Below are 12,855 nucleotides of genomic sequence, written 5' to 3'. Positions count from 1 at the left end.
TTCTATGAAAGGATTTGGACTTATACCTGAAGTTTCATGACGTAAATACAATTAGAGTCCTAAAACCTTAGTTAAAATTAAGTTTAACACTGAACACTGAATAATGAAAGGTTGAGTTTCACTTAATAATAGAGGAGTGGGTTTTAAGATTTAAAAATATTTCTAGAGTTTTTAAAAGATTTTTAAAAAAATTGTCCTGAATCCGGGTTAATATAAACTATTTTAAAGAGAAAAATCTTTAAAAATTAAGTAAAACGTATTTTGTAATTTATAATTTTAGAAAATATCATTATAATATTTATGAGTCAATTTCATGGAGCAATAAATTTTAAACTTTATGTGTTATTAACAAATTTGGAGACAAACCTAGTTTATTAAGACTATTTTTGTGAAAAATTGGGTATAAGGGTGAAACTGTCATTTTACACTTTAAAAAATTATTTAATGAATTGAAATAATTTATTTTGATTTTATTTGTTGAGAATTTTCACAATTTCAAAATTTATCTATTTATTTGAATTGTATCTTATTTCAAATTATTCAAACAAATGAAAATGATTGTAGTTAACTTAATTTCCTTGTATTTTATTTATGTTGATCAATAAAAAAATTATTTATATAATATAATCATGTAAAAATTTATACTACATTATTTAATAAAGACATTTTATGATCTTGTCATTGTCAAAAGTTTTGACTTGTGACAATATAATTAGAATATAAAACAACATTTAAATAAAACTAATTGTGGATTAATGTTTCAAGTATGTAACTATAAATTCCACGGACAATAATCTAAGTATTATGATAATAAATATAATACTGACTCAGTAACTAATCAGGTAAGTTACTTATGCCTGTGTATTTGTTATGTAACTTTATAAATCCCACCAACAATAATCTAATGACAATTACAATAAATATATATGACAATGATTCAGTTATTATTTAGGTACGTTACTTGCGGCATGTGACGCATTGGCGCAACCGTTTAATGTGAAAACTATTACTTTCATAATATAGAAATCACACGCAAAATACATATGATTCAACCGAGTTGTTTTTAAGTTTAGTATATGCGGGTATAATTCGTTGGCATAACTTGTACACTCGGATCTCAAAATTAAAATGGCATAATATATACAAAAACCGTAAAATATTTTTTAAAGAGAATACAATTATTTATAAAAATGTTATCTCTTTACTTACGACATCAATTTTTGTATAACAGTCATAATATCCAACAAAAAATTAAAAATTGATAAAAAAAAAAAAAAAGCCAAACGTATAGTTAAAAATTGACAAAAATAGTAGAAAAACCAATTGTCATTGGATCTATTCAGTTTTTTTATTTTTCAAATCGCGGTTCAATTCATGGTTGGATATAATTAAATTGAGTCAAATCAAATTAAGTCACATCTATTATTTATGTTTTTTTTCTTTTTTAAGTTTTCATGGTTGTAAGCAAATTTATGTTTGTTGTTTTACTATTTTATTTAAGTTCAATTGTTGAAATTTGGTGGCAAGCATTATATATTATTTTAACTTTTAAGTTGAATGATTATTCTAAGTTTGAATGATTATTATTCAAGCATTTTCTTAAATTTACTAACAGAATTTTAAATTAAACCACAAAAATCAAATCAAACCAAATTACAAAAATTTTGATTTGATTTGAATTTTATAATTAATTTAAATCTAATCAAATCGTATTATACTTAATTTTTTTTTATTTTAACTTATTTTAAATTAAAACCACACCAAACCATATCACGAATGCCCCTAACATGTACTATGCACGTTATCTTCATATTAACATCTCTGTGGGTTATTTTCAGCCAGTATCTATCCAGATATATGTGATTAATTATTTTCGGTCAATTAATTATTTGAATCGTGACATATTATTGAAAAAAAGAATACGTGTTATCAAAATATTTCTTATGATTCAATTCATATTTAGTATGAATCGGAGTTAATCATCTAATTTTGGTATCTTATTGAAAATAATAATAATATTGTTTTTTCATTGATTTTTTAAAAGTATTTTAATTTTAGCCACAGGACAATTCTCTGATTTTCGTCCCTTGAAAATATGAAATTATTGATTTTAAAATTTGGATCCTATTATCATGTGTCACTTATTAACTACTTATTTGTTTAATATATAGAAGGTCGATCAAGTAATTATCTTATATATGACATCTGCTAGCTAGTATGTGAAATACAGAGAATCATGTTAACATGTGTCACTATTTTTTCTTCTTTTCTGGGTCGCTAAAATGGACATGAAATAAAAAATAGTGATTTTAGATTTTTAAAAGATGAAAAACAAATATACAAAGATCAAAATCAAAATACACTGATTATATATATGACCAGAATTGGTGATTCAAAGTTTAGCTAGGAAATATCATTTGATAAGTAATTTTAAGAAATATTCCTTAATTAGTGTCTAGGAGAGTTAAGTGATCGATGTGACTAAATAAAATTACTTGTTATTTAGATTTTTTCGTTGATAAACAATCAGTAGTAGTTATATGATTAAATTATTTATTTGATTCCGTTTTATGATTCTTATACTTTTAGTTATTTGAAAGTTGTTTTTTTAATTTTTTTTTAATTTTTGTAGTTTAAAAATATTTTTTTTAGTCTTTATAATTTGTATTTTAATTCTCTTTTAATTCTTATAATTTAAAAGTGATATTTTTAGTTCATATAATCTGTATTTTAATTATCTTTTAGTTTTTATTACAAAAAAATATATAAAAATAATTAACTACAAATTAGTTATAAATTATCAATTATTTTTTTATTACAAATTATCTTTGGATAAATTAGTTATGAATTATTTAATATTTTTGTAGTTAATTGCAATTGATAATATTATTCATATTTTGATGGTAAAAATTAAAAAAAAATTAAAATATAAAATATACGAACTAAAAAAATCACTCTTAAATTATAAGGAATAAAAAAAATTAAAATGCAGATTGTAAAAACTAAAAAAACTATTTTCAAAATTATAAAAGTTAAAAGATAATTAAAATGTAAATTATAAGAATTAAAAAAATTACTTTCAAATTATAAAAACAAAAAAATAAGGATCATGAAACTATAACACACAAATAAGTAATTTAATCAGTTATATTAATAGAGATATTCGAAACTCATAAAAAAAAGACTGATAAAAAAATAAAGAGATTCAAACTTATTACTTCCTCATCCTTTAATCTTTACGCTTACGTTAACTTTTTACTCCAAAAGAAAAAAAAAAAATAGACCTGTAATATAATTCTCTAAGTAATGAGCCGAACATGTCATCACCGCTGTATCTAATAATACTAGGATGTCTCTCCCTTCTATCACATTTTCTTTAAAAAAAAATCTTTGTGGAATCATTGGTGAGCATGATTTGATCCAAAAATTCAATGGCGAACATGATTGTTGTTGAATAATAATATCATTATGATGTTGCCACTTGCCCGCCAACTCATTCGCGGGCATTATCACGTGTAATCTCCAAACGAAAAGCAATTAATAATTAATCATTGAAAACAAAATAAGATAATTAGTTGGGTAATAGTCATTTTTATCCGTGAATATAGTAATGTGTTCTTGAAAGATAAAAATATAAAATTTAGTTTTGAAAAATGTAAAAAGTGCGACAAATATAACTGACTATTAACTTTTCATCTGTCATCGTTAGTAAAATAGTCTACATGACACAAAGAGATAAATTTATCACTAAAATAATTGTCAACTTGATTATTTCTAATTGTCAGCATAAGAACATATTTATCATATAATATTTTTTTAACTTTTCATCTTTCCACCCTGTTGACAAATGCGTCTTTAAAAGATGAAAATATAAAATTTAGTCCCCAAAAGTATAAAAAGTGCAACAAATATATCCAAACGTTAATAGTAGATTGTGACTAATTATTATAATTTGATAAAATTTATAGTGATTGCAACAATTTTTTTTTTAATAAACTTGTAAATTAAATTGAGTCTAAAAGAAAAAAAATACTCATTCTATATACTATAAATAATTTTTTTACACTCTCATGCTTGATGAAAGATTCAAGTAAAAAAATATTTATTGTAAAACATTATAGTTAAATTAGATTCATGAATGATTTTTAGGGAAAATTACAATTACAATGATACTTTTAATTTGTAAAAAACACTCACCTCCTTTGGAATGATTTTTTAAGGTTATGATTTTTTAAATGATCAGTCAATAAAAAAATAATTGTGTATGATTTTAAAAAATTAAAAATCAATAAATTTTTTTATAATTTGTAATTTGATGTCATTGCATATACTAATAGACTTTCATATTTTATTATGAAAAATTTATTAAAAAACAATCAAATAAATAATGTTTGATTAAACAGAAATAATGATTTTCTTATCGTTTTATTGTAAAAAAAATTCTTTTTTTTTTGTGTTGATAACATTTATTCAATGGTTAACAACCAAAAGATTGATTTTTTTTTTGTAGTCGAAGAAAAGTAAGAAGAATTCGCCAAAGGAATAAAAACTTATTTCCATTGGTAATATTTTATGCATGTCTCAACTATTGATAAAGCTTAAAACTATATAACGGACACAAACATTTATTGGTGTGATATAGCTTTTCCAAAATTTTGTTGCAATCATTATAAATTTTTCAAAAGTATAATAATTAATACAATCTAGATATATTTGTCACACTTTTTACATTTTCGGGGACTAAATTGTACATTTTTATCTTTCCAGGACGCATTTGTCAGCGGGTGGGAAGATGAAAAGTTAAAAAAATATTATATGACAAATATACCCCTATGCTGACAATTAGAAATGATTTCGTTCACAATCATTTCAGTGACAAATTTATCTCTCTGTGCCACGTAAGCTATTTTATTAATGTTGACGGACGGAAGTTAACGACAAAATATATTTATCGCACTTTTTACACTATCAAAAACTAAATTTTATATTCATTTAAAGATAAAAGTGACTATTTACCCTAACTAGTTTAACAACCCATTGGCCACCTCCATAATGCTTTCTTCCTTTCCTCATGTTTCTTATCCACCCAAACCTAAAAGAATATCAATAACATATACTCTTTGAAATCATAATTTGAATTTAATTATGATACATTAACAATGTTGTGATTTAAACATACGTACACCGTTATATATTTAAAATGTTTTTTTATAGATTGATCGTATAAATTTTACCTTGACAATACAAAATCAAATTCTTATCATTAGGCTTAATTATATTTTTAATGGTATGATAATTGTGATTATATTCTCTTATATTATCTATTTATGCTAATTGAGTTTCTCAAGCTTTATTCTACTTACACTCAAGTCCTTTTATCTTTATTTTATCTAAACAATAGCATTATTAAACTGGATAGTTTTTTGAGATTTATTTTATTTTATTAAATTACTCAATTTGCTATGGATTCTTTTATTGTTTTTCTTTTCTTTCAAAATCCGTGCAGTGCACGGTTTCAATGCTAGTATTTAACACAATTAGCTAATGAGACAAATATGGAATATAACATCATTATAGTGAATAAATACAGTGTATCAAATAAAAGCACATAATTACTGGCAAATCATTTGTTTAAGCTGATATTTTTAAGTAAGATCTTAGCACGGTTGGTCCAATGATAAAACAATGAAAAGTTAAGTTTTAGGTACACCAATAAAAAAAATATTTGCCTTTAGTTTTTATAAAAACAAAAAAAAACCATAATTTCTTAAAAAAGGATCATATGTTAGGAAAAAAGTTTAATATATAATTCTCTCATTTAAAATATAAATTTTTTCTTAAAATTTATTTTAGAACTTATGTGTTATTGAATCAATTCTGAATCTTAAGTTCGAGTATTATAAATAAAAAAATATAATTGAATTTTTTTTTTATTAAAGGTATTCAACTAAATTCTCAGATAAACATAATTATTCTATCAACAAAAATAATTGAGTGATACTTTTAATCAATAACATAGTTATATATTAAAAAAAACTAAAATTACATGATATTTGAACAATGACCTAAAATGTTGCCGATACTAACGTAATTGTCGTATTGATGATGCTTGTGGTTAACAATTATCAATAACAAAAGAAATGTCATTCTTTTTTAGCAAATGAGTGACTTAAATATTGAACAGAATTAGGATAGAGAGATGTGATTGAAAATGAATAACTAAAATTCAGAGAATCAATTGACACATTGTTTTTTAAAATTAAAGGCACTTCATTGACACAATTAAGTTAACAAAAGCACACATCGCAAATTCGCAATACTTAAGAATTAAAAAGATGCAATTAAGTTTTTAATATATTATTGTCATGCTTCAGTTTATTTAAATTTATTTGTTGAAATAAACATTTATTTTAATAATAAAATAATTTTTTTGTTTTCTAATTGTTTTTTAAAATTATTTTTGCTCAAAAAAATATTTTTTGTTTCTTATTTTAAGAAACAAATCTTATATCTTCTAAAAAAAGTGTTTCTATAAAATATAATTTTTGTTTCCTTTTTTTTAACATGTGATTATATAGTTCTCTTATTTTTAATTAAAATATTTTGTATTCTACATTTAAAAAATTCATGATTTTAATTTTCTATTTTTTAATTAAAATATTTCATCTATTACTTTTAAAAAAATTATGATTTTAGTCTACTTTATCAATTTATGACTTAATTTTATATATATATATATATATATATATATATATTATTTTTTAATAAAATGAACTAGTTAATAATTAAATAATCAAAACAATATTTCTCATATAAATAATAAATAGATAGATAGTGTTAGTCAACGTTTATAAAATATATAAATCAAGGGTTCAAATAGGACCTAAGAATTAAAATTGAATTTTTTTAAAAAATATAAAACAAAATGTTTCAATAAAAAAATGAAAAATTAAAATCACAATTTTTTTAAGAGTGAAAGACAAAATATCTTAATTAACAAATAAAAAAAATAAAATCACAAATTTAAAAAAGTAAGAAGACTAAAATTATATTTTAACCAAATTATTTTTATTAAATAAAACTCATCCCTTCAGATGCACTTAATAATCACGTAACTTGTTGATATCATTTCTCCGCTCATCGATTATCCACCTTTGCAAGTTGCTTCATCCACTGTACAACACCATACAATTAATGCGCTGCTCTGTGTATATATACACACAACACTCACTTTTGTTCGATTCTCAATTTGAGAAGTAAATCCAAACTCAATAAAATGGCTTCAAATTCCAGCACCAACAACGCTGGCTACCCCATCAAAACCATCGTCGTTTTGGTTCAAGAAAACCGTTCCTTTGACCACATGCTCGGTTGGATGAAGTCCCTCGATCCGAAAATCAACGGTATCACCGGTTCAGAGTCTAACCCGATTTCCACATCCAATCCCAACTCGAATCTGGTTCAATTCTCGGACCAGTCGGTCTATGTTGACCCGGACCCAGGTCACTCGATCCAAGACATTTACGAGCAAATCTTCGGAGAGCCTTGGAGCGAAGCCTCAACGGCAAAGAAATTGCCACCGACCATGCAAGGCTTTGCCCAAAATGCCGGGAGGCAAGCAGTGCCAAAGAATGCGACGGCGACGATGATGGAGACGGTAATGAATGGGTTCAAACCGGATTTAATTCCGGTTTATAAAGAGTTAGTTAAGGAATATGCGGTTTGTGACTGTTGGTTCGCTTCGGTTCCCGCTTCGACCCAACCGAACCGGCTCTATGTGCATTCTGCCACGTCACATGGGTTGACAAGTAATGACACCAATAAGCTTATTGGGGGTTTGCCTCAAAAGACGATATTTGATTCTTTGGATGAAAATGGGTTCAGTTTTGGGATCTATTATCAGTCTCCACCCGCCACCCTTTTCTATAGGTTGGTTCCACTACCACACTTATTACCTTAGTATACTATTTTCAAGTAATGACAAGTAATTTGTTAGATTTTTTCTTTCTTTCTTTACGATGGAATTTGTTAGATTTGTTAGCTTAGCTTGCTTGTGTGTGTGTGTGGTATTTTCATTTTTTAAATAAATTAGATGGATCTTGAATATTGTTGATTGTGTTTGTTACCTATATCCTTCTGATTAGTTTTACGTTCTGAATTAAGTATGTTAAGAAAAAAAGTTTAAGTCAATTGATCGGATAAAGTGTCTAAATTATTATAAACTTTTTGATACTATTTTTTATTTTTACATATAAAAAAATTATGCTATTATAAATTAATGACTTTTTTAGGCAATAGAAAATTGTAATTTAATGATTTTAAATGTAACCCATTCATATCTATCTATCAAATTATTTATTTACGTATATCATATAAATTTTTTATTAAAGTTAATTATCACATGAATTTTTTCCTAATTTTTTCTAAACCACTACAAATCGTAAGTTTTTTTTTTTTTTTTCTAATGACATGAGAAGTTCAAAAGAACGGAGGCTAGGTCCCGTGCCTGCCTCCTCTAGATCCGTCTCATGTATATATTAGTGTTAGTTTGTTATTCATGTATATTTTCTTGACAAATTATTCTAATAATTTTTCCCAGGAATCTTAGGAAACTGAAATACGTAGATAACTTCCGTCCATTCGATTTGTTCAAAAAGCATTGCAAAGAAGGGAAATTACCAAACTACGTGGTGATTGAGCAAAGATTTTTTGACTTGTTATCAATACCAGGGAACGATGATCACCCATCTCATGATGTTTCGGAGGGTCAAAAGTTTGTGAAAGAAGTGTATGAGGCACTAAGAGGTAGCCCACAATGGAATGAAACATTGTTTGTGATTGTATACGATGAGCATGGAGGGTTTTATGATCACGTGCCAACCCCTGTGGAAGGAGTGCCTAGTCCAGATGATATTGTGGGCCCTGAACCATTCAAGTTTCAGTTTGATAGACTTGGTGTGAGGATTCCAGCCATCATTGTTTCTCCATGGATTGAGCCAGGCACAGGTGAGAATAGGATGCATGCATATATGTACATACATAATAATAATAATTAGGATGATGCTTCAACTTTGAATATGGAAAAAAAGTGCAATAATTATCATATGATACAATTGAATTCTTTTTTTTAGGTAAGTTACAAATTAATTCTTGAACATGATCTTTATAGACAAAATAATATCATGCAAATTTAACAACATGACATAATGATCGCATTTTTAATTTACATATTCAATTCGGGGACTAAATAAAAACAATTATTCTTCCAAAAATTAAATTATTACTTGTTTACACATTTAGGAACCAAATGAATTAACTTAAAACATAAATTTTGTTGTCTAATCATGGGAAGAGAGAGAGGGAAAGAGGGGGAGGGGGAGGGAGAGTTGACAATTTTGAATAATTTTTTATATACTAATTCCTTAAGATTTCTTTTTTATATGTATTATCGATCTTATGAACTTCGGTTCATATGGTGCATTGACCTATGCATGATAACATGCCTATAACTCTATTTATTTTAAGACGATTCAAAGTTTAATATCTGTATAAATTAAGATTATATAAAATTAACCCATGCTGTAGATCTATATGAACAAAAATATGGTATAAAATTCATTCTGAAAACATGTTACGGCATATAGCTAGGCTGTGAACCTGAGCTAACTTAAAAAAATTCCAATTATTTCGATTTCCTGTTTGAATCTAACCAGGCTTTTTTTTTTTATTCATATATAACCAGGAATATTTTCTCTTTTTAGACCACGCATATTCTATAGTATTGCATGACATAATCAAAATGAATGTTTTGCTTTATTTTAATGTAAAGTTTTACATAGAAATAATTGTGAACATATTATACCATAAAACTGTAATATCAGTAATTAATAATAGGGTTTTGTCAATGATCGAGCTCATTAAAAATATTGGTTTTAAAATATTTAATGTACTTCATGACATATTTAATTATTTATAAAATCTTCATTAAATGGTTTTTCATATTTTAAATATACTAAATACATTTCAATCACTAATAAAATGTTGTATAGTGTTACACGGACCTTCGGGACCATCCCCAACATCACAATACGAGCATTCTTCTATACCAGCAACTGTGAAGAAAATATTCAATTTACCTGAATTTCTAACAAAAAGAGATGCATGGGCTGGAACATTTGAAGGTCTTTTAACTAGAAGCAGCCCAAGAACTGATTGTCCAGGTCAAATATCTATCTTTTGTCTTTCCTTTTTGTCTCTACTAAGTTTAATTGTTGTATTACGTGTTTCTAATGTTTATCTGCCTATACATTAGAAATCATGGTGTGTTTGATACACACTAAAATACTGAACAAAAAGAATAACGTAGAGGAACGATACAAGTTATAGGAAATTTTTTTTATTATATACATTGTTTGATGAATAATATACAGCACAAGTAAAATAATATAACATTTATTAAAATAATTAAGATTATTTATATCTAATTTAATGTGTTTATTGAAATATAAAAAGAGATTAGAATTAAAAAAATCGGATATTTCCTTTATAAAATGATCACATTGATTAGTTATTATGTTTTTTTAGTTAAAGAGAGAGGTAAGGATTTAAGTTTTTTTTAATACTTTCTAGTTGAGACAAAAAATTATCTCATGATTTTTTGAGTAACAAAAATTAATTAGAGGTTTTATCTTTGGCTTGATTTATGTTGTGTCCTAATCATTTTTCTCAAATCAAACGTGAAACAAACATATTTATTTTATTTAATATCATAATTTTTAATGAATCAAATATATCCTATATTTCCTTTGTTTTTTTATGAATTGATCTTAACTTATTACCTGATTTCCCTCCCTACAGGTAAACAGTGGTTAATATTACTCCCTTTAAAAAAAATACTTGTTAATTAATGTATTATATTGGCATATACTTTTTTATTTTTAATATTTGTATTTGGCACATTAAAATTATTCAATATATACTTTTTTTTACAAGTAATTATTGTATTTAATGTTATCCTACCATGTACGTCATAGGTTACACAATAAACAACTCCTCTTTAATTTATAGAAGAAAAAAAAACATTTCTTTTATTGAGTGAGAAGATGCATTTGTCCTTAAAATTTAACATTTACGTGAAACTTTGTCATGGATTCATTAAAGATGAGTATTAAGAGTACACTACTCGATCTCTAATATGCATTCTCTATAATTAATAAGAATTTATTAGAAAATATGAAATTATATATAAATGAGATTCATTAATATAAGAGTGCAATTTTACATACATAATTTCTCTTCATTCAAATATTCTTTTATAGTTTTAAATGGATTCAATTTATTTCACATTACTCTATAGTAGTAGCAGATCATGTAATCATGATTATGAGTTTTAGTTTAAAGGATCAATACATGCACCATTTTCCGGAGTTATTTTAACTAAAATAAATATTACATGCATGTATATACCTATATATGTACACCTTGTCTAGTAATATACTCACTTAGAATGGACAGATTATTGTTTCCTTAATTGACATATAGTAGTATTAATGACAATTTAAATTTCTAATTTTTGCAGTGAAATTGCCTGAACCTGTAAAACTACGAGAAGCTCCTGCTCAAGAAAAGGCCAAGTTGAGTGAATTTCAAGAAGAATTGGTACAAATGGCAGCAACTCTGAATGGGGATCATAGAAAGAGTATATACCCCGACAAGTTAACTGAGAACATGAGTGTTCCGGACGCAGTTAAATATGTTGAAGATGCATTCAATACATTCTTGAATGAGTGTGAGAAGGCAAAGCAAAATGGTGCTGATGAGTCTGAAATTGTCGATTGTGCTGATGGATGTAGTAGTGCACCACCCGATTCCAAAAATTTCTTTTACAATGTGCTGTCTTGTATAACATGTAATCGATAATTAATCAAGCTTGCACACATTTTACATTATATATAAATCCTGCCAGAAACACGTACGTGCTGGCATGTACTGGCTATTCATGGAATCTATGTTGAATAAAAAAAACATGTATTTATTTTGTAATATATATCAGCCATCTAATTAATTTCATCCTTCGGGAATTTCTTGTTACTAAAGTTTAAGGTTTTATACTTTTATGAGATGAAATGTAGAGCCAGGACTAGACTTAACAAACTTCCACTTCAAAATTATATCCAAAATCATTGTTGATAGGCTTCCTATGATTGTGCCCTGCCTCATCTCCTTTGAGCAACGTGGATTTGTAAAAGATGGAAATATTTTGAGATTATCACCATCATCTTGGAAGTTGTCAATATGTTGGACCATAAAACTTTTGGAAGTAATATTGCGCTTAAGTTGGATATAAAAAAGGCTTTTGACACTGTGGATTGGGACTTCATGGTTCTTCAGACATTTGGTTTTGATGAAACATTCTGTAAGTGGATTAAGGTGATTCTTCATTCAGCAAAACTCTCTTTTATGGTCAATGGCAAGTTGGTTGGGTTTTTCCCTTGCACGCAAGCTAAGGCACATCAAGGAGATCTCTACCTTTCCTTTGTCTCGGTGTCCTGATTTTCAAAGGCATCCTTAGGAAGTCGCATCTTTTCCCCATCGTGGACAAAATACAAATTAAGCTTTCCTTTTGGAAGGGTCAACTTCTATTTGTTATGGGGTGTGTCCAATTGGTGCAGTCTGTTATCTATGGTATGATTTGCTATAGTTTCTTTATTTATATATAATTGGTCAATATCTCTTCTAAAAGAGCTGGACTACTGGATTATAGATTTTATTATAGAAAAGGCAATCTGAGGAAGTTGGTTATAGTTTCTTGGGATCAAGTCTGTAAACCTTCGAGGTCTTGGGATTAATTCCTTG

General features: G+C 26.4%; 1 protein-coding gene across 2 annotated transcripts; it reads left to right on the top strand.

Annotated features, from left to right (window-relative positions):
* Positions 1–7,127: 7,127 nt before the first annotated feature.
* On the top strand, positions 7,128–12,069 carry LOC114406390 (non-specific phospholipase C4-like). 2 transcript variants are annotated; one of them, XM_028369080.1, is made up of 4 exons: positions 7,132–7,929; positions 8,600–9,006; positions 10,050–10,220; positions 11,579–12,069. In XM_028369080.1, the coding sequence occupies exons 1-4, from the start codon at positions 7,277–7,279 to the stop codon at positions 11,917–11,919; spliced, it is 1,572 nt and encodes a 523-aa protein (XP_028224881.1). In that variant the 5' UTR covers positions 7,132–7,276; the 3' UTR covers positions 11,920–12,069. The 2 variants fall into 2 exon arrangements, with proteins under 2 accessions (XP_028224882.1, XP_028224881.1); XM_028369081.1 differs by lacking the exon at positions 10,050–10,220 and having other exon boundaries at positions 7,128–7,929.
* The last annotated feature ends 786 nt before the right edge of the window (positions 12,070–12,855 follow it).

This window comes from Glycine soja, chromosome 3 (assembly GCF_004193775.1).
Source record: "Glycine soja cultivar W05 chromosome 3, ASM419377v2, whole genome shotgun sequence".
Classification (NCBI taxonomy): domain Eukaryota; kingdom Viridiplantae; phylum Streptophyta; class Magnoliopsida; order Fabales; family Fabaceae; genus Glycine; species Glycine soja.
The sequence above is the reverse complement of the archived record's forward strand: the minus strand, read 5'-3'. Positions and strand labels throughout refer to the sequence as shown.

Excerpts from the sequence above, each read along its gene's own strand:
- LOC114406390 (XM_028369080.1), top strand. The coding sequence starts at position 7,277 with ATGGCTTCAAATTCCAGCACCAACAACGCTGGCTACCCCATCAAAACC. Across the intron at positions 7,930-8,599 it reads CCCGCCACCCTTTTCTATAG|GAATCTTAGGAAACTGAAAT; the intron begins GTTGGTTCCACT and ends AATTTTTCCCAG. Across the intron at positions 10,221-11,578 it reads CCCAAGAACTGATTGTCCAG|TGAAATTGCCTGAACCTGTA; the intron begins GTCAAATATCTA and ends TAATTTTTGCAG.